Source organism: Rhincodon typus, chromosome 10 (genome assembly GCF_021869965.1).
Source record: "Rhincodon typus isolate 14 chromosome 10, sRhiTyp1.1, whole genome shotgun sequence".
In the NCBI taxonomy this organism is placed as follows: domain Eukaryota; kingdom Metazoa; phylum Chordata; class Chondrichthyes; order Orectolobiformes; family Rhincodontidae; genus Rhincodon; species Rhincodon typus.
The window spans coordinates 68,333,142-68,353,789 of record NC_063341.1 but is presented as its reverse complement, the minus strand read 5'-3'; the positions used below and the strand labels follow the sequence as shown (position 1 = coordinate 68,353,789).

The following is a 20,648-nucleotide window of genomic DNA, read 5'->3' as shown; positions in this document are numbered from 1 at the left end:
TGCGGGTATTCCGTTCACACAATCTCATGACCACTTCTGAGTAATCCAATGGCCAAGCAAAGTAGTACACAACCACCCACTGACAGACTGTCGTCAGCAGTGTACCCTTGGATCATTTTCAAGTCAGAACTGTGGACCCATTTATCTTGCACTGAGTCTCGTAATTTGTTGAGTCTAAAATCAGACACGAATATATGGTGGGGTTAATCCAATTTTCCATTCGTAACAAAACTCCTCTGTTACTTTCATAGATCATTCAAGAAATGGAAGGAAATATTTCAGATCCAGCTACGTGTCACAGCTGGCACCAGTACAAGATTGAGGTACCTGAGCAAAGCTCAGTGGTGGTGTTGAGTTACTAAATCCTCAGTGTTTTTTTCTGTGCTTTAGGCAGAGAGAGGTGAACGAAGGGGCAAAGCACTTACTTAGAGTGGAAATATCGACAACCATGAAGTAACCACCTTCAGGGATGACTGGCTTCATCCCGACAGCATGGAGAAACTGGGCCATGCGGTTCCGCTTGACTTCCAGCTCACGGGGTAGAGACAGGAAGTAGCAATCCTCATCTGTCAGGCGGCCATATTCCTTCTGAATACCTCGGGCAACAGCTTCCTGTGTACGAGATGATGACAAATGGCCTCAGTTGGTGTACTTCACAGCTTTTTTCCAAACATACCCAGATTTACAGTTTCAAAAGCTCACAAAGTTCGAGAATGATATGTCTACACAGTCAGTTTCGGTTGAGGTCAGGAACAAGAAAGGAGCAGTCACTTTGTTGGGGGTTTTTTACAGACCCCCTAATAGTTGCAGAGAAGTAGAGGAGCGGATTGGGAGGCAGATACTGGAAAGGTGCGGAAGTCACAGGATTGTAGTCATGGGTGACTTCAACTTTCCAAATATTGATTGGGAACTTTTTAGTTGTAATAGTTTAGATGGAGCGGATTTTGTCCAGTGCATTCAGGAAGGATTCCTGACACAGTATGTAGATAGACCAACGCGAGGAGAGGCCATTTTGGATTTGGTGCTTGGCAAGGGCCATGAACCGGGCCAAGTGTTAGACCTGTTGGTAGGAGAGCATTTTGGCGGTAGTGTTCATAACTCTGTTACTTTTACAATAGTCATGGAAAAGGATAGCTACATACAGCAGGGTAAGGTTTATAACTGGGGGAAGAGTAATTATAATTCTGTTAGGCAAGAACTGGGTAACATAAAATGGGAACAGACATTGTCTTCCTGCTCAATATGTTTGTCCCTAGCAGGCAGGGAAGATGCGGTCGAGTGAGGGAACCTTGGTTCTCAAGAGAGGTCGAATGATTAGTTAAGAGGAAAACGGATGCTTATATAGGTTTAGGAAACAAGGATCATAAAGGGCTCTAGAGGGATACAAGTTAGCCAGGAAGGAGCTGAAGAAAGGGCTTAGTAGAGCAATAAGGGGGCATGAGAAAACCTTGGCAGATAGGATCAAGGAAAACCGCAAGGCTTTTTACAAGTACGTGAGGAATAGGAGAATGACCAGAGAAAGAGTAGGGCTGATCAAGGATTGTAAAGGGAATTTGTGCACGGAGGCTAAACAGATAGGAGAGGTCCTTAATGAATACTTTTCTTCGGTATTCACAACTGAGAGGGACCTAGTTGTAGGGGAGGACAGTGTGAAACAAGCTGGTAGGCTAGAGGAGGTGGATGTTATTAAGGAAGATGGACTAGGAATTTTGGGGAACTTGAAGATAGATAAGTCCCCTGGGCCTGATGGGATTTATCCAAGGATTCTATGGGAAGTGAGGGAAGAGATCGTAGGGCCTTTGGCGATGATCTTTTCATCCTCACTGTCCACAGGTATAGTGCCAGAAGATTGGAGAGTGGCAAACGTCATTCCCTTGTTCAAGAAAGGGAATAGGGATAACCCAGAAATTACAGGCCAGTTAGTCTTACTTCAGTGGTGGGCAAATTATTGGAAAGGGCTCTGAGAGATAGGATTTATGATCACTTGGATAGGCACAGTTTGATTTGTGATAGTCAGCATGGATTTGTGAGGGGTAGATCATGCTTCATTAGATTGTCTCTTGCGGATGACAGTCATAGGCTGGCATTTGTGTGGTGCAAATGTTACTTGCCTCTTGTCTGTCTAAACCTGGATATTGTCCAGATCTTGTTGCATTTGGACATGGACTGCTTCAGTGTCTGAGGAATCGCGAATGGTGCTGAACACTGTGCAATCATTAACGAACATCCCCACTTCTGACCTTGTGTCAATTTTCCTATGTGTCGGGTATGACTCTAATCACTGGAGAGTTTTCCTCCATTACCCATTGATTCCAGTTTTGCTAGGGATCTGTGATGCCACACTCAGTTGAACGCATTCAATGGCATTATCATCACCACATCCTCAACTATAAACGTCACCATTCTCCAGAAATTGAACTGGACTGGCCATATAAATACTGTGGCTACAGGAACAAGTGAGAGGCTAGGAATCTTACAATAAGTAACTCACTGTTAGGGCTGCCCATGATTGAGCGGTACAAAATGGCCACTGGCTTCCCATGGCTAACACAGCAGAAAACGGCTGACAGTAGTTACAGGGTTTGGGAAAAATATTTGCTTAATGTAGTCTTCACAAGTAGAACAATATTAGCTCTGTAGACTCAAGCTTACTGGACTGAGATGGAATGTGCAGCTGCAGCTGCTTATACATAAGACATAGACAAGAACATTTCACACTAATTAGTTGTTTCTCTCAAATTATTTAAACAATCTGTTACAATTCTAAGAGTATGTTTTAGTTAAGGTTCTTTAGATAATTACAGATATAGATATCTATATAGTTAAAGATCCATCTATATACAAAAATTCACTAAAAGCATCAGAGGAAAAGGTTCAAACCGGTCTCAGATGGTAAGAGCAGACCCCACCGCCCCCGCCCCCCTCCTCCTCCCCCCCATATCAGTACAGGGAGATAAGAGAGTTTGGTAACATCATGAAATCATGGAGAATCAGCGGTGGACCACAAACCTGTACATCTCTTTGGCGTTCAGTGATATGATTAGCTTAATAGGAAATACATTGAAATTGTTGAGTGCAGCAGTACTTCCTTCAGGTTAAGGACTATCACCAGTTACACAGTGTCAAGTAAATTGCTGACGCAAGCTCAAACTGTATAAGATGCTGTAACAGACAGCCAATTACAAAGGGATAACTAAGTGCTGCTGACCAATCGCAATCAAGGGGGCGAGGGGGGAGCATGTGCGCTCTAAGTTTAAACTGGATAAGTTAAGACATTCTGAAGCTTTCTATGTGCCCTATCGCTCTGGAGATATGAAGCTGTACCAAAAATAAAGCTGCAATAAAGGTTACCTGAAACCAATCCATGACTCAGACACTCATTGGAAAGTATGAGATCTAACATTCACCTCCCAACTCTCCAAAACCTGTCCATCATTTGAAAGTCACAAATCAGGAGTGTGACTGAATATTCCCCACTTGCCTAAATGACTCTCAAGAAGCTTGACACCATCCTGGGCAAAACAGTCTGTTTAACTGACACCATATCCTTAAACATTCACTCCTTCCACCACTGATGCACAGTAGTAGAATTGTGTACCATCTTCAAGATATACTGCAGAAATTCACCAGGGATCATCAGACAACAAATTCTAGGATGAGGGCAACAGATACATTGGAATACAACCATCTTCAAGTTCCCCTCCAAGCTGCTCACCATTATGATTTGGAAATATATTGCAATTCCTCCAGTTTCACTGGGTCAAAATTTTGGAACTCTCTCCCCACCTATCATTGAAACTCGTTATTTCCTCCTCCCGTGATTAAGTAGCTTCTCTTTAAACGTATTTATACAAGTTAGATCGTCTATTTCATGCAGTACTGAGTTCACAATTCTAACCATTTTCTGAGTAATAATGATTTTCCTGAATTTCTTTGTTTTTCAGTGACTATCTTATATTTATTTTGGAAACTATTAGGTTCATTGCATATCAATTTAATAGATCAGCAATTTAGCAAATTTAGAAAACACAATTCTTCAGGCTTCAATCAGCTTCCGGATTGTAAACAAATTAAATAATTTTCAACTCAACATGTGCATTCACGCCTTGGAGCAGAACCTTGAAAAACACTTCAATACTGTAAGGGAACAAGCTTCTTCACTTGCAGAACAACACGTTGATGGAATAAATATTTCCTACGGGATCGAACAATTGTGTCTAATGCTAAGATCACCAACTTTATCTCAAGTCTTTCTATACCTTCTTATAGACTTTCTTTGACTGCCTATCAACATAGATCATTCAATTCAAAGACTTAGACACAGGTGGGAGAAACAAAGTGAAAACATTCAGGAAATGTTGTTAAACCAAATAATCTACCCAGTTCAAACCCGTGTGTCCACGTGGGTTTCCCCCGGGTGCTCCGGTTTCCCCTCACAGTCCAAAGATGTGAAAAAATTGTCCCGTTGTGTCCAGAGATGTGCAGGCTAGGTGGATTGGCCATGGTTAATGCAGAGTTATGGAGACAGGGTTGGGGGGTGAGTTTGGGTCTGGGTGGGATGTTGTTCAGAGGGTCGGTGCAGACTCAATAGGCCAAATGGTGTCTATCGGCACTGTAGGGATTCTATGATTCTAGATAATTCATTTGTGAATGTATATCTGTGATAATTAATGTTTCTGACAAGGAGATAAGAAGTGTTCTTCAAAAGGGAGTTAGGGTCCTGGAGCAACCTTACAACGTTGTCATGGAGCTGTTCATCATGAATATAAATTGACAAAGTGGGTGGAATTAGAACACTCTGAACTCTCAAACTCTGCTCCAGGCCACCTTACAGCATGGACCTGAACAGTCAAAGATATATTAGTCCTTACCTCATGTAATTATAAGTCAGAGTCTGGTATATCTATGACTAAGTACAGCAGTATTTAGTTAACGTATAATGGATATAGTGTTCCTTTGAAGTCTACACCTGAAGATACCTTTGACCTTATAGGCAGGTCAAGGAGAAGATAAAGAACCAAAACCAAGTATGTCATTAAACCACATGAAACAGGAGTCAATACAGAGTGGAGCTAGAGGAACACAGCAGGTCAGGCAGCATCAGAGAAGCAGGAAAGTCAATGTTTTGGGTTTACACTCTTCATCAGGATTGGGGAGGGGCAAGGGAGCTGGGAAATAAATAGAGGGAGGAGGGGTGGGGCTGGGGGAAGGTAGGTGGGATGGTGATAGGTGGTTGTAGGTAGGGAGTGGTAGGGATTGGTCTGTGGGAAGGGTGGTGCGGATAGGTGGCAGAGAAGATGGACAGATTGTGTCAGGTTAAGGAGGCGGGGATGAGAAGGAGGGTTAGACATGGGTGAGGCCAGGGGTGGGGAGGTTTTGAAACTGGTGAATTCTACGTTGAGACCATCAGGCTGTAAGGTCCCGAGGCAGAATATGAGGTGCTGCTCCTCCAGTTTGCGGGTGGTGTCATTGTGACACTGGAGGAGGCCCAGGATGGACATGTCACCCAGGGAGTGGGAGGGGGTGTTAAAATGGTTGGCAACTGGAAGGTGTTGTTGATTATAACATACAGAGCACAGATGCTCTTTAAATTGGTCACCGAGTCTGTGCTTGGGCTCAGTGATGTGGAGGAGACCACATCGGGAAGAATGGGTACAATAGACCAGGTTGGAGGACGTACAGGTGAATCCCTGTCGGATTTGGAAAGTTTGTCTGGTGGTGACAGGGGAGCTGAAGGGGCAGGTGTAGCACCCACTACGGTTGCAGGGAAAGGTGCTGGGTGTGGTGGGGCTGGTGGGGACTGTGAAGCAGGCAAGGGAGTTACGGAGTGAGCAGATCCTACAAAAGGCAGGTGGGGTGCGGAGGGAAATATCGTTTTGATGGTGGGGTCGGATTGCAGGTGGCGGAAGTGGCGGAGGATGATACACTGGATGTGGAAGTTGGTGGGGTGCGTATGTGAGGGCCAGGGGAACTCTGTCCTTATTTTTGTTTGGGGGGATGGAGTTTGAGGGCAGGAAATGCAAGAGATGTGGTTGAAGGCATTACGGCTCTACGGAGCGAGGAAGTTGCAGTCCTTGAAGTAGGAGGACATCTGGGATGTCTGGGAGTGGAATGCTCCATCTTGGAAGCAGATGCAGCAGAGGTGGAGGAATCGGAAGTAAGGGATCACATTCTTGGGGGGTGGGTGAGAGGAAGTGTAGTCAAGGAAGCTATGGGAGTCGGTGGGTTTGAAATAGATATTGGTGCTGAGACGGTTACCGGATATGGGGACAGAGATGTCCAGGAAGGGGAGGGAGGTATCAGAGATGGTCCAGGTGAATTTGAGGTTGGGGTGAAAGATGTGAGTAAAGTTGATGAACTGTTCAAGCTCCTCATGGGAGCACGAGGCAGCACCGATACAGTCATCAATGTAGCGGAGGAAGGGGTGAGGGACGGTGCCAGTGTAACTGCGGAAGAGGGTTTGTTCCACATATCCTACGAGGAGGCAGGCTTAACTTGGATGCATACAGGTGCCCACAGCCATCCCTTTAGTTTGTAGGAAGTGGGAGGAGTTAAAGGAAAAGTTGTTGAGGGCAAGGACAAGTTCGGTTAGGCAGATAAGGGGGTCAGTGGAGGGGGACTGGTTGGGCCTGCAGGAGAGGAAGAAGCGGATGAAATAGGAATAGTTTAAACAGCGGTTCCATGAAGCTTTTTGTTTTAATCTCCCTCAAAGCATTAACTCACCTGATGAGATCATGGGTTGTATCCCACCATGATTAGAGCTTGCAAATGGAGCTATGCTAAAAGTTGCTAAAAGCTACATTATTAGCCTGCACCTGCCTCCCACGTTTCTGGGCCCAACTTCAGACACCATAGGACCAGGAAATGTGGAGCAAATCTTTAGTCCAGCTGAATCCTCAGAGTAAGACAGTCAAGCAAAAACTGGCCCAACAACAAAAACTGAAGTTGATGGAAAAGCTCAGCAGGTCTGGAAGCATTTGTGAAGAGAAATCAGAGTTAACCTTTCAGGTCCAGTGACCTTTCCTCAGAACTGAGAAGGGTTATACGGGAAGGGTCACCAGAACCAAAACAGACCTGCTGAGCTTTTCCATAGCATCCGCAGTTCTTTCGGTTTTTATTAAGCAATAACTAGCAATCGGATAAATCATCGAATAACACACTGGTTAGCTTAAACACCTTTTTAGTGAATCAATAAATGAATAATGTCATGTAAGTGGATAAAGGGATGAGGGGGTGAGGAAGGGCTACAAAGTGAGTGGCAAGGGGATAAAGTGAGAAGGTTGGGTAGAGAAATTTATCGTCGGCCGGCTTTAATTTTTCTAAATGTTTGCTGGCCAACTATTAAGCAATGTAAGTCTCAGATTTCAGAGAATAAGAGAAATTTTTGGAGGGTTCAGATGCCAATTAATTGCCCATTGCAAATTCAAACATCCTAGGCAATTATGTAACCATCTCCAAGGGTCTCAGCAATCACTTGTCAGGATACATTAGGCCTCTCTGACTATCTGGACATTAACAGATCTGGATCAGTGAGCTTTTTGACATTCCATCAAATATACTCAAGTGTAGAAATGAAACAAAACAGGGAGAGTTTGGAAGTGAAAGGATTTAATTTACAAACAGATCTTTTCATTTCATTGGTGATCCATTTCACAACAAAACCATAACAGATACTGCAGGTTAATGTTGATGCTTTCCCAAGTGCACTTTGCCATAGACAGAGCTTGACACAAGAGGTTTCAATGACTTTCTTGCACTGCACTGAATATTTTAAATATATGGTGTTTCGTCCATATGACCTTAGTAGATACATAGATATTAGAGGCAGTGCTATCAACTAAGGGCTACTTTGTTACAATATGTGCTTCTCTGAACTTCAAGCTCATGGCTTGCTTTGCTTCCCATCAAATATTATGCATTAAAAACAGCCCAAAACGAGATGCATTGGCTGAGGCGTATGCAAAACAGTAAACATAAAATTGTATTACTTCTTCCAAAGTGGAACTTTCAGAATGATCTCCAGGCCAGGAATTCCCTTTCCTTCTTGAAATGATGTTCCATCAGGTTAAGACCTGCAGCATCTGTTAACTCAGGAAAATAGCAAAAGCCAACCCAGAATTTTAATAGTGATTGAAAATAGGAACACAGGAACAGAAACAAGCCCATTCAGCCCATTGGGCCTGCTCCATTGTTTAATAAGATCACAGCTTATCAAATACTTCAAGGCCTTTTACCCATTCCATCCCCATAATGCCATTTATAATCAAAAATCAATTAACTTCTACTTTAAATTATCTTAAAAACTGAGCTTCCATAGCTCTCTTGGTGGAGAATTTCAAAGCTTCCAATCCTCTGAGCAAAACAAAAAGTTCTCCTCAGCACAGTCCTAAGTGGCACTTTCTGATGAAGGGTCTAGGCCCGAAACGTCAGCCTCTCTGCTCCTATGATGCTGCTTGGCCTGCTGTGTTCATCCAGCCCTGCACCTTGTTGTCTCGGATTCTCCAGCATCTGCAGTTCCTACTATCCCTAAGTGGCACTCTCCCGTTTTTTAAAAATCAGGCCTTCTGATGCTAAACTCCCCACACAGGGGAAACAAGTTACCTGCATTGACCTTAATGATTGAGATGTGTTTGCTAGAAATCATCGAAAATGGCAACAATTTGTCTATCAAGCAGTATCAAGCTTTGCGTCACAAGGTCTTAATGATAAATTAGAAATCATTATATGCACATTAACCCCAGGACCTTCTGTCCCTGCACACTGCTAGTCAGAGGTCTGAAATATCGCTATAAACAGTGAATTTTACAATTAAGAGAATGTCAAGAAGTCCAAGGCATTGTTTAGCAAATGGTGAGAGGAGAAGTGGTTATTGAGCAAAGTGCAAGCAAATGATCATTTAGTTGGAACATTTATGCACTCATGAAATGGCAAAAATATTTGGACGGCAAGGCTCCCAAATTGATTGCTACTCAGCTGTCCAAATGTCCTAATAGCACAATTACTTTTGCAGATTTTTTGAAGGAGAAGTGTGAATAATTGAGAAGCCCACATGAATGTGATCACTTCTACAACATTTATTTGAACTCAGTTGAGAAAACCGGTTGAGAAGTGCCGAGCCTCTGCTGGTTCCCAATGCTCAGTCTCACAATTCCTTGCGCCATTTGTGAAATATTTCTGACTCAGATCTTAAAAAAATGGAAGCTGCCACATAAATCGGCAGTTATGTTCGGAGATACAAGGCTACCAGCAACAAGGAGGAAAATCCTAATCCAAAATAAATCCACGGATTACAGGAGACTACCTTCGACATCCTTCCACCTGAATATAATTCCTCAAAAACGTAAACTAAAGAAAACAAAAATTCGAGTGCATTTTGAAAGCCTCAAATATCAGTGAATTAACAACATTAGGAGGCAATGAAAATAAGGAACTTGCTCCAAAGCCCTAAGGTCAGCTGCATCTGGAGTCCGTTAAAACTGTCACATGCCAACATTGCTGTATTTACAAACTTAATTCAAGAACAAGTCAGGCAAATTTAAAACAAAAGCCACACAGCCCAGCTGTGCAAGCAATGGCAAAAGAGGAGATTTTCTTCATGATCAGGGTTCCTATTTCCTCCAAGGATCCAGTCTGACTACCACAGGAGGTTCCGAGCAATCAACTAGAGAGCTGCATTGGGCAAGGTCTGGGACCCAACACAGCAGCTGAGTTTAAAAGGGAGTACAAGGAAATTACATCGCAGTCTGATCGATAAGTGAAGCAGCTGAACTTCTAATGTACGCAGAATGCAGCTGCAGAGAAAATGAACTGAATACTCGTAGCTATTTTTGGTTGGTTGACATTGCAACTACCTTTTAGTTAAAAGATATACAGTCCCAGTGTCTGAACAACATCACATACACATTTAAAGTGTTTTAGTAGCTAATAAAGGTTAAACAATCAAGCAAACATAAACAGAATCAAAGTCACTTCCAAACAGCACTAGATAAATTATTCACATGGATTCAAATCCCAGCACAATGGAGAATGAGACCAGCGCCAGGAACCCAGGTTTGATTCCACCCTCGGGTGACTGTCTGTGTGGAGTTTGCACATTCTCCCCGTGTCTGCGCGGGTTTCCTCCGGGTGCTCCGGTTTCTTCCCACAGTCCAAAGATGTGCGGGCTAGGTGGATTGGCCATGCTAAATTGCCCATAGTGTTCAGGAATGTATAGATTGGGTGGGTTATAGGGGGATGGGTCTGGGTGGGATGTTCTGAGGGTCGGTGTGCACTTGTTGGGCCGAAGGGCCTGTTTCCACACTGTAGGGATTCTATGACCTATTCTATGATCTATGAGACTGAAAGTGGAACTAATTGGATAGCTGTCTCCAAGAGCTGGCATCACAGATGTGGAGGGACCAACGTCCTGGAATGAAATCTTCTATGAATAACCCATTCAAACACTGAGTACTGATTGATTTCTGTAGTTGTCACTAATTAAAAGATCTTCCTACCTGAACAGGAGTGTTGCAAGTATAAATGGTGTTCTGTTGAACAGTCTGAAGATGTTTTATCAGGTGCGCTGGACCAATAGACCAACCAAGCTGTCAGAGGAGATTAAAAAAAGCCACACTATAAATGTTCATTCTACCACATTCTGTAAAATACAACTGACCATTATTTTAAATGAAAAAGACCGAAGATTTTCAGTTATATAGCATCTTTCACAATCTTAGAACATCCCAAAATGTTTCAAAGCCAATTAACTATTCCCAAGTATTTGTTCCCACTGCAGGAAATAGGGTGTCACCATTAAAAATGGCCAATGTGACTAATCTGCACATGTGCAGTTGCTCTTGTGATAGCTCTTGATGCACATTCACAAACCAACTGTACTTTTAAATGATTGCAAATAAAGAGCTCCCTTTGCTGTATCTTAAGGTCATTAGCTCAGAAGATTTGATAGGCTTCAATGTCAAAGATTTGCCTTAAAGTAAGGTCAGACTAATTTCAGCACAATTTAAAATAGCTTTCTGATTAATAGTTATCTGCCAGGAAATTAAAAGGAAGTGCAGAGAATGGATACATGCAGGACAGATAGGACAATCCCTTAAGGGAGATTACAATTGGACAAATGACAGTGAAGTATTTAAAACAAAGGGAGAAAATATCCTTGCAAAATTTCAAACACAGTCAGCATTCTGAAGGTTCCTCTCAAGGTCTCCTCCCAAGTGTACTTTCATTTCTTTGGCCGAGCATCTTTATTTACATTTACTATGAATGGCACTTTGCTGCTGGATGTGAATTGGAAAGCCATGCTCCTAAAATATTTAAGCTGCACAAAGTTGAAGTAATGTCATTATTGTAACGTAGGAGACAAAGTGATTTGTGCATAGCAAACTCGCACAAACAGCAATGTGATAATGGCTAGATTATCAGTTTTGAGTTGTGTTCATTAAAGACTACATAGTGCCCACGAACTTTGGATATGTCCCCTGTTCTACATCAAATTAGTGCTGGGGGTTTCTTGCATTGATCCGAGGGAGAGAGAGAGAGAGAGAGAGGTGGAACAAAAATTGCTGGAGAAACTCAGCAAGTCTGGCAGCATCTGTGGAGAGAGAGAAACAGAGTTAACATTTCAAGTCCAGTGACTCTTCTTCAGAACCAGGAGATGGAGCCTTGGTTTAAAGCTACATTTCACCTCAGTAGTGCACCTTGTTCACGTGAGTTTTGAACCCAGAATGCTCTGACTCAAAGGCAAGGTTGCTTCACACTGAGCCACAGCTAAATGATCAGAACTTTATTTCTGAAGACTCTAGCTGAAAGAGTCTCCATGTGGAACATTATGTGAGCTACTCATTTACAGTTTAAAACAAGCAAGCAAACAGGTATATTTTTAAAATACTCACCTTCCAACCAGTCACGCTAAAAGTCTTCCCAGCACTTCCAATGGTAATAGTCCTTTCCCACATTCCTGGCAAAGTTGCTATGAAGGCAAAAGGCAAAATGAATGTGAAATTAACTGGCCACCTAATGCTATTGAAGAGCTAAGTAACATAAGGAAGTGTACCTCAATATAGTAAAAACATGAGAGGCTCTAATTAGCTCAGATTGTCAAGGCAGAGTGTGGGTAAATCCTGGAGAGATGTTGTTGGAATCTCTGCTTCTGACCACTATCCAATGTCCTGTGGTTTGAATGTTGGCGAAGGTTTAAGCTTAATGAGGAATCTCTGCTCCCCTTGGTAAAATGGCCAAGTGGTTAGCAGATTTTCAGCCATTATCCCACCCAACATCCAACCCTGCCAAAGCCCACACTGCATGTTCAACGACAGGGTATGCCAAAGGAGTGCTGCCTGTACATTGCAAAGGCAGAAAGTGAGAAATCAAGCCTCAGCTGCCTGGACTCACTGTGAAACTTGACTATCTGGATAAAATATCAGGAGCATTTGGTACCCACTGGAAACATAATTACCAAGGAATTTAAGGCTGAGGAGTGAAAACTACAATAAGAGCATTCCTAGTCAAGGAAATGGTTTAAACCTTCAATTACTACATTGAATACAGGAAAAAGCAAGCAGAAGTGAACAAAGTCATCTATTTTTGCTGACGGCAGCATGTTTAGTATAACATAACATTTGTGGAACTAAATGTGCAGATTAAGTAACGCAATATGGTTTCTCAATACGTTGAGCAAATGTATCTTAATTACAGTTCATCAATTTTCTACTCCATTCCTCTGGCCAGCACTGACTAAACTGCCATTGTTTACGATTTCCGTGCTGCATGAGTCTATTGGTTAAGGCATTGTACAATTCCCAATGTCAGTCAATGCTGGAAAAGGGAGTTTAAGAGGGACTACAAGGTTAAGCTATTCCCAGAATTTGAATTGATCTTGCTCAAAGAACAACCCAAAAGTATTCGTGTAAATCTGTCAAATCAAACCATAATTGTGAAGGCCTAACAGCAGGACATATTTCTTCCTTCTCATCACCAGCAACGATCAGGGAGGCTTTTGGGCAGAACAAAGGCAAAAAGAGAAAGCATTTCATAGCCATAGTTGGGGAAAAAAAAAATGAAGCCTAGTAAAATCCCCAATGAAGAAGATCCATTTCAATAACAAACCACACAATTGCCATTTATTATTAAAAGGTGGGGACTGACAGGCTGGTTGGTCTCGAGTGGCTCAAGGACAGTCACAACATAACGCTGTGCATCTAACCATCAACCAGAAACCTCGAGGCAGTGAGTCTCAGAAAACCTGAGAAATGTTTCCTGATGTATCTTATTTGGGGTTGAGACCTTCGCTGAGCAGTCTTTACCTCAATGGGTTTTCTTGGAAAATGTTTAGATAATGGCTAATAAAAAGATATGAATTCCTGTCCTGACTCTATAAGCCTCTTAAAAAGACCTAGCATTTATATAAAGCTTTTAATATTGGAAAATGTCCCACAGCCCTCCGCTTTCCACAAGAATACGAAAACTGACAGAGACCAACATTGACCCAAAGGAAGAAATATTAGGACTGGTGCCTAAATGATTTTCAAAAGTGTGGGTTTTAACGGATTGCCTCAGAAAGGGGAGAGAGAAGTAGAAAAGTTTAAGGATACCAGGGAGTAGGGCTGATACAGCTGATCATTGCTGCAGGATGTGTGCATACACCAGTACAAGCCCATTTTCTCGGTATTACCTATTTTGATGTGCTTATGTCCACTGTACACGAGCCACTCATACACCTCATCACTGATGCAGAGAACGTCGTGCTTAATGCACAGGTCTGCGATCATCTTCAGTTCTTCCATTTTAAATATCTAAATGCATGAACCACACTACATTAGAACATGAAAGGGAACTCCAGCCAAAACAGTAGTCTTGAGATTTGGTGCATTAAAAAAACCAAACAAACTTGTTCTTTTAAAATGCTGCAAAAACCAAGCTTTAAAAAAGCAATCAAATAGCACACAACATTGCAAACTCAGGCTAATCTATCAAAACAAATGGATTACTGACAGCACTGCAATCCAAGAAGCATGCCAGTTTATTTATCAAAAAGACTTCAGGCCTTGTATCATCATCATCATTTTTATTTTTAAGGGCAGTAATACAAACAGAATGTCTTCCTGTAATTTGATTTGAAGAATAAGCGTCATTTGATAAGACAGCTGCAACGGAAGCTATGATACTTTCAGAAAACAGAAGCACATAGTGTTGATTAAGAAAATGTCCAGGATTTAAAGCAGCAGCAAAAGGAACACTCAAGCCATTCAACAATGATCAGCACATAACTCTAATCCTAACGCTTGCCCTAACCCTATTCCTCACTGAATGTTTTTAAAGCTAAGATAGATAATTTTTTTGAACAGTAAAGGAATTAAGGGTTATGGTTGGTATGTGGAGCTGAGGCCATGAAAAGATCAGCCAAGATCTTATTGAATGGTGGGGCAGGCTCGAAGGGCCAGATGGCCTACTCTTGCTCCAGGTTCTTATGTTCTATAATCAAAGGCCCCACATCGGTTATACTGTCTTCAACCCTCTTCCATTGGGCAAAAGGTGTAAAAATTTGAAAACACGTACCAACAGATTCAAGAACAGCTTCTTCCTGCTGTTATCAGACTTTTGAACAGGCCTTTCATATATTAGAGTTGATCTTTCTCTGCATCTTCTCTGTAACTACAACGCTATGTTCTGCATTCTGTTCTATTACCCTGACATACTTATGTAAGGTATGATTTGCCAGGATGGCACACAATACAATACTTTACACTGTATCTTGGTACGAGACAATAACAAATCAAATCAAATCAAAGGCAATTAAATTACTAGATGTGTTATAGCCTACAAAGTGGTCAAAAGTATCTATTAAATCCCTTTGAACTGAAATACATAATCTAATAGTGACTGATGTCTTATGGTTGAAGCATCTTCCCCAAGCACATGAGGGTGTCTTCAACGGGAAGAATGTGAATGGAGTTCAGTATTCACTAACCACGGTTGTTTGATTTAATTTTAAATTCAAGGGTACTGTTTTTGATGCAGTCCATGCAGAACCTGTGATCCAACATACAGTCATAGCGTCAAATAGACTCTTCGGTCTAACTAGTCCATGTTCTGAAACTAAACTAGTCCCACCTGCCCATATCCCTCCAAACAATTCTTATTCATGTACTTATCCAAATGTCTTCTAAACGTTGTAATCGTACCTGCAGCAATGACTTCCTCTGGCAGTCACACAATAACCACTCTCCGTGTAAAAAAAGTTGCCCCTCATGTCGTTTTAAATCGTTCTCCTCTCACCTCAAAAATATGCCCTTTGGTTTTGAACTCCCCCATCTTAAGGAAAAGACCTTTGCTACTCACTTTATTTATGCCCCTCATGATCTTATAAAGCTCTATAAGGTCACCCCTCAAATTTGTACGCTCCATGGTATATTCAATGGTCTGAGCAATGAAGCAAGCATGCCAAACATCTTCTTAACAGCCCATCTACCTGTGACACAAATTTCAAAGAATTACGTACCTGAGCCCCTAGGTCTCCCTTCCACAACACCACCCAGGGCCCTACCACTAATTGTATAAGTCCTGCCCTTAACATAAAAGGTGGTTTCCTTTGCACATCTGATAGATTATTATTTGATGCCTAACTTTTCAGAAAGTCAACGATTAGATTTTGAAGCCGTACCTTGCCCAACGGATTATTGGGCGTGTTAATGATTATTGCTTTGGTCCGAGAATTAAATTTACTGGAAAGTTCTTCTTCATCAAGTCCCCAATCTCCACTATCACTCATGCCTTGCTCGACTTTTTCTTTTACCTAAATGAAGACACAAACGGTATATTTGAGCCCTCCAGCAGACAATCTAGCGCTTACAACAAATAAATAGTAGGAAATATTTAAGAACATTCAAACGCAGCAAATAGGGGAAGTAAACCATGCAACCCCCTCAAGCTTGCTCATCAATCAATCAATTTGATTGCAGCTGATCTTCTCCCTCAACTTCATTTTCCCACTAGTTCCCCAAATCATTTGTTTTCTGAGGACAGGGGATCCCAGACCATGGTATGAGCACTAGGGTCATCAGCTCTTAGGTAGCGGTGGAAATTGTCAAGTGAAGACTTTGTCAGGACAGTCTTGAAACAGGTACCAAGGATCTAATGAATGTGCATGGGTGACTCTTGGCTCCTGTGCTCCATCAGAATCTTTGAAATAGTTGTAGTAAAACCATTGGCCCCTCACTCAACAACTGTCCCACCACGCCCACCCCTCCGACCCCCTGCTCATCAATTCCACCCTCCACTAACCTAATCTCCTATTCTCCCATTTGGTTGACCCAGTCCCAGTCAAGCACTCCGACCTCAGTAGCTTTCTCACCACCCGAAACAACTGTTGTCATGTTGCTTTCAAGAGGACTACGCTAACGAGAATAGATTTGCAGATTTAAAGTGAAATGCAAAAGAAGCAAGGGTGATGTAAGAAAACATATTTTCATACAGTGAGTAGTTAAGATATGGAATGCATTGCCTGGAAATGTGTCAATTGAAGCCTTTAAGCAGGTATTGAATAACACTGAATACAAATAGTGTGCAAGGGTATGGGGGAAAAGCAGGAGGTTGGCACTAGGTGATGATGCTCATTAGCTGGTGCTAAGACACAATGGGCTGAATGGCCTCCTTATGCGTCTCAACAATACTGATTCTGACAAAGTAACCAGGATATAGAAAACCCTAAATGCTCTTAAAAAGCACACGAATGTGCACCCTAACTGCTGTAAACTACAGGCCGTGTGCAGGAAGATGGGATTAGAAAGGGTGTCTTTGGGTCGGCATGGACAAGAGGTGTGAAAGGTCACCTGTGTTGTATCATTTCTGTGGTTATCTTGCAGCAAACTGGGGTTAGGAAGTTGTAGCTGTGCTTCTCTGTAGCAACAGCTGCTGACCCTCTATTGTGCATCTGTCTGTTGGGACAGTCCTGGGATACATCCTCCAATAAACAGAACCAATCTTTAGAGGTTTCTATTAAGCAAAGGTGGAAACACAATGCCAAGGACTCTCTCGTCCTCCTGCAATCATTTCTGACACCACCTCAAACACAGAATGTCACTAATTCTTAAACATTAAGTTGGGTCACATTAGGAACAAATTTGGAAGCACTAGCCTAAGAAATCGAAAATGTCTCTCAGCCTTGACTAGAGTCAATGTAGTATCCACTGCCCTGTGGGATGGAGAATACCAAAGGTTCAGTGAAAATATTTTCACTCACCTCAATTCTGAATAATTGACACCTTTTCCTGAGATTATGTTTTAGATTCCCCAATCAAACAAACAACCTCTTAATGTCTACTTAGCTTTAGAAATAAAATTACCAACCAAGGTCTAAGTAGTGAAATTGGATCAACTACTCTTGCAGGATTTAAAAAAAAACAAAACTGGTCATAAAATGAACTTCCATTTTACTGGATTTTAAATCTGCAGTGTTGCATGGTTCTTACACGATCTCAGCTGACCCTAAAGGGGTGTCAGTTTCGGAAATAAACAGCTAGTGTTGATTTCAGTTAATGCAGCTAAATTCACAACTTGGGTACGAAATGGTTCTCATCATTGTCACCAATGGCCGAGGATTGTTATAGCTATTATGGAAGATTTGAAGGATCATTTGCTCCTCCAGATGATGTCCATTGCTGAAGCCCTCACTTCTACACTCACTAAGGCCACAGCCTTAAAACCGACATTGCATTTTCTATCAAGCTTTGCAGCTTCAGCACATTGAGTCTGCTTCACCAATAGACAGGATCATGGCTGATCTGATAATCCTCAGTGCCACTTTCCTGCTTTTTCCCCCCAACCCTTGATTACCTTACTGATTAAAAATCTGGCTACCTCAGTTCGGTTATTTGGACAGACTTGAGAAGCTGACTTTGTTCTCCACAGAGGAGAGAAGGTTGACAGGAAATTTGTGACATGCATTCAAAATCTTGAGGACTCTAGACAGAGTAAAGAGGAAGAAACTGATCTCATTGATGGAAGGGTTGAGAACCAGAATACACTGATTTAAAGTGAATGACAAAATGGGCATAAGGAAAAGTTTATTTTACACAGCGAGCACTCAGGCCCATGAGTATGGTGGAGGCAGTTCAACTGTGGATTTCAAAGGGGAATTGGAAAGCACCTGAAGAGAAAACACTTGGAGGATTCAGGGTCATGCAGGGAGTGGGGCTGGCTGAGAGCTAGTACAGGTCCAGTAAGACAAATGGCCTCTTTCAATAACCATTCTATGATTTGATGCAACAAACATTTTTGTAATATTGCTCTTTAAAGGCTGCAGTGCCACCTTTGGAGAAAAGTATAATATAGACCTATTTTTACTGAAGAGATTACAGCGTCACACTTGGGAACAAAAATGAATGGGCTTGATCATTACAGTTACCCATTGATTTTGAAACACTCAGTTTGTGACAACAGAAATGATTAAAGTACAAATCATAAAATGATACACGAACTGCCAAATCTTAATGGAAAACATTAAGTTTTATCTTAGTCAGTTCTGTTGGATTAAATACTCACAGGCTTTAATGAGATGAAGACTGGGATTCCTCCAGCCATTTTAACCATTGACTCATAACAGTCAAAGAATGGCTCAATGATAATCACCTAAAATTAAAAATAGATTAAAATTAGGCTCACCATCTAGAAAGAAAACAACTTGTTTTTACAAACATATTTCATAACCTAAGGACAATCCAATACACTACCCAGCCAAAGAATAATAACCGATGTAACAACTTTGTAACATAGGATCCAATTTGCATACAGCTGGGTCCCAAGAAACCAATCAGATAAAGGAAAAGATAATATGTTTTAACAATATTGGTTGGGGAACTCCCTGCTGTCTTCTTTTATACAACTGTGTCTTTAACATTTAACAGTCCAATTGTCAGTTTAGTTCTTCATCCAAAAACCAGCTGCAAATATCCTCTAAAACCTCTGGTGGTTTTGGGGAAAGAAAGAACAAACTTACCCTAAACTAGAGACACTAGAATCCAGCCTACCTCATTTCCGGGTGGATGGGTGAGATCAGTCCACATCACAGAACAAAACTGGCAGTGTCCTGGTCATAGGTCTTGGTCACTCACTGGACAAACCCATGAATCGTGAGGGTGCTGTTGTACTGTCACTGTTTGTGTTGATTAGCACATATTCATACACACACGCACACACACGCACACACACGCACACACATGCACACACACACACACACACAAAAAACTGCATGCATTTTTACCTCATCTCCCTCATCAACCAGTCCTTGTATAGCGTTAGAAAGAGAACCGTAGGCACCAACTGTTACCAAAATCTCTTTATTTGGATCGATGGAACGTCCACATATGTGTCCATATAGTTCGGCAAGTGCCTTCACTAATGGAGGGTGACCCTTGTGTTAAAGAACAAAATACAGAAATAAGAGCTAAACAGTATAATAACATTACCATGTAAATTCTGTCAGGCAGCTTTATTTTTGAGTAGTTATTGTTGACAAGTTGGCCTTTAGATTCCTGCAGTACAATGCCCAACAATGTTGATCAAACTAACTGCATCTATATGCAATTATTTTATTTGACCAAAGTTCAGTAGCAAAAGCCTTTGTCTTTGTAAAATAAAAACACATTTGAAGCAGAGACCGAATTGACTTAAAGATATGACTATTTAATTTAATTTTCACTTTAAAAAAAGAGAATGAGCCAATGTTTTTAATTAGATAATTTGCTTGGTATTGCCTGAAGGAGATACCTAATCACAATGGTCCAATTCAGTGTCCAGTTTCAGTCGGAGATAACAAGGTGTAGAGCTGGATGTACACAACAGGCCAAGCAGCATCAGAGGAGCAGGAAGGCTGACGTTTCGGGCCTAGACCCTTCTTCAGAAAACCTGCTCCTCTGATGCTGCTTGGTCTAGCTGTGTTCATCCAGCTCTACACCTTGTTATCTCAGATTCTCCAGCATCTGCAGTTCCTACTATCCCTGATCCAGTTTCAGTCATACAGCTGTGACAGGACAGGAAATGTGTGATACGGCAACTCACTATGAGGCTAAGCCCATCAGATTTCTTTCGGTCAAAACAGGGGCAGAAAATGTAATAAATCAAGTCAGCAGCGATATTGGCACATCTTTGCTGTTAGCTTCAGGCAGGGAAGGAAACTAAAAGAGAAACACGTAATGCCGATTAGGCAGTGAACCCAAACCACTTTAAATAACATTGCATTGTTGAGATTGCAATGGTCCAATTGAAATTTGACAGCCTTGAATTTTTCTGGAGTGTTCCAGAACATTAGCTCAAATTGTGTGATTCCACCAATTTGGATGCCTGTATTCTCCTAGTGCCCAACATAGAGCACAATAAAGGGGAGACAGTGCTATTGTGGTAATGTCGCTGGAGCGGTGAATCTAGAACTCTGGGTGAATATTCTGGGATGATGGGTTCAAATTCACCGCAGCAGTAAATTCACCAAAAACTTCTTTAAAAATTCGGCATTAAACACTAGCCTAATAGGAACCGAAAGAGCTGCAGATGCTGTGAATCAGGAACAAAAACAAAGTTGCTGGAAAAGCTCAGCAGGTCTGGCAGCATCTGTGAAGAAAAAAAATCAGAGTTAACGTTTCGGGTCCGGTGACCCTTCCTCA

At 41.8% G+C, this 20,648-nt stretch overlaps 1 protein-coding gene across 7 annotated transcripts in view; it reads right to left on the bottom strand.

Moving 5' to 3' along the window:
• The window catches only part of LOC109936984 (kynurenine--oxoglutarate transaminase 3), a 75,889-nt gene that overhangs the window by 14,212 nt on the left and 41,029 nt on the right, over nt 1–20,648 (bottom strand). For all 7 annotated transcript variants that reach the window (XM_048601948.1, XM_048601945.1, XM_048601946.1 and 4 more), the window contains 7 exons: nt 19,253–19,402; nt 18,535–18,621; nt 15,656–15,787; nt 13,667–13,787; nt 11,889–11,965; nt 10,494–10,583; nt 426–612 (listed from right to left, as the gene is read on the bottom strand). In XM_048601948.1, coding sequence (XP_048457905.1) covers nt 426–612; nt 10,494–10,583; nt 11,889–11,965; nt 13,667–13,787; nt 15,656–15,787; nt 18,535–18,621; nt 19,253–19,402 — 844 coding nt within the window. The remainder of the gene's footprint in view (nt 1–425; nt 613–10,493; nt 10,584–11,888; nt 11,966–13,666; nt 13,788–15,655; nt 15,788–18,534; nt 18,622–19,252; nt 19,403–20,648) is intronic.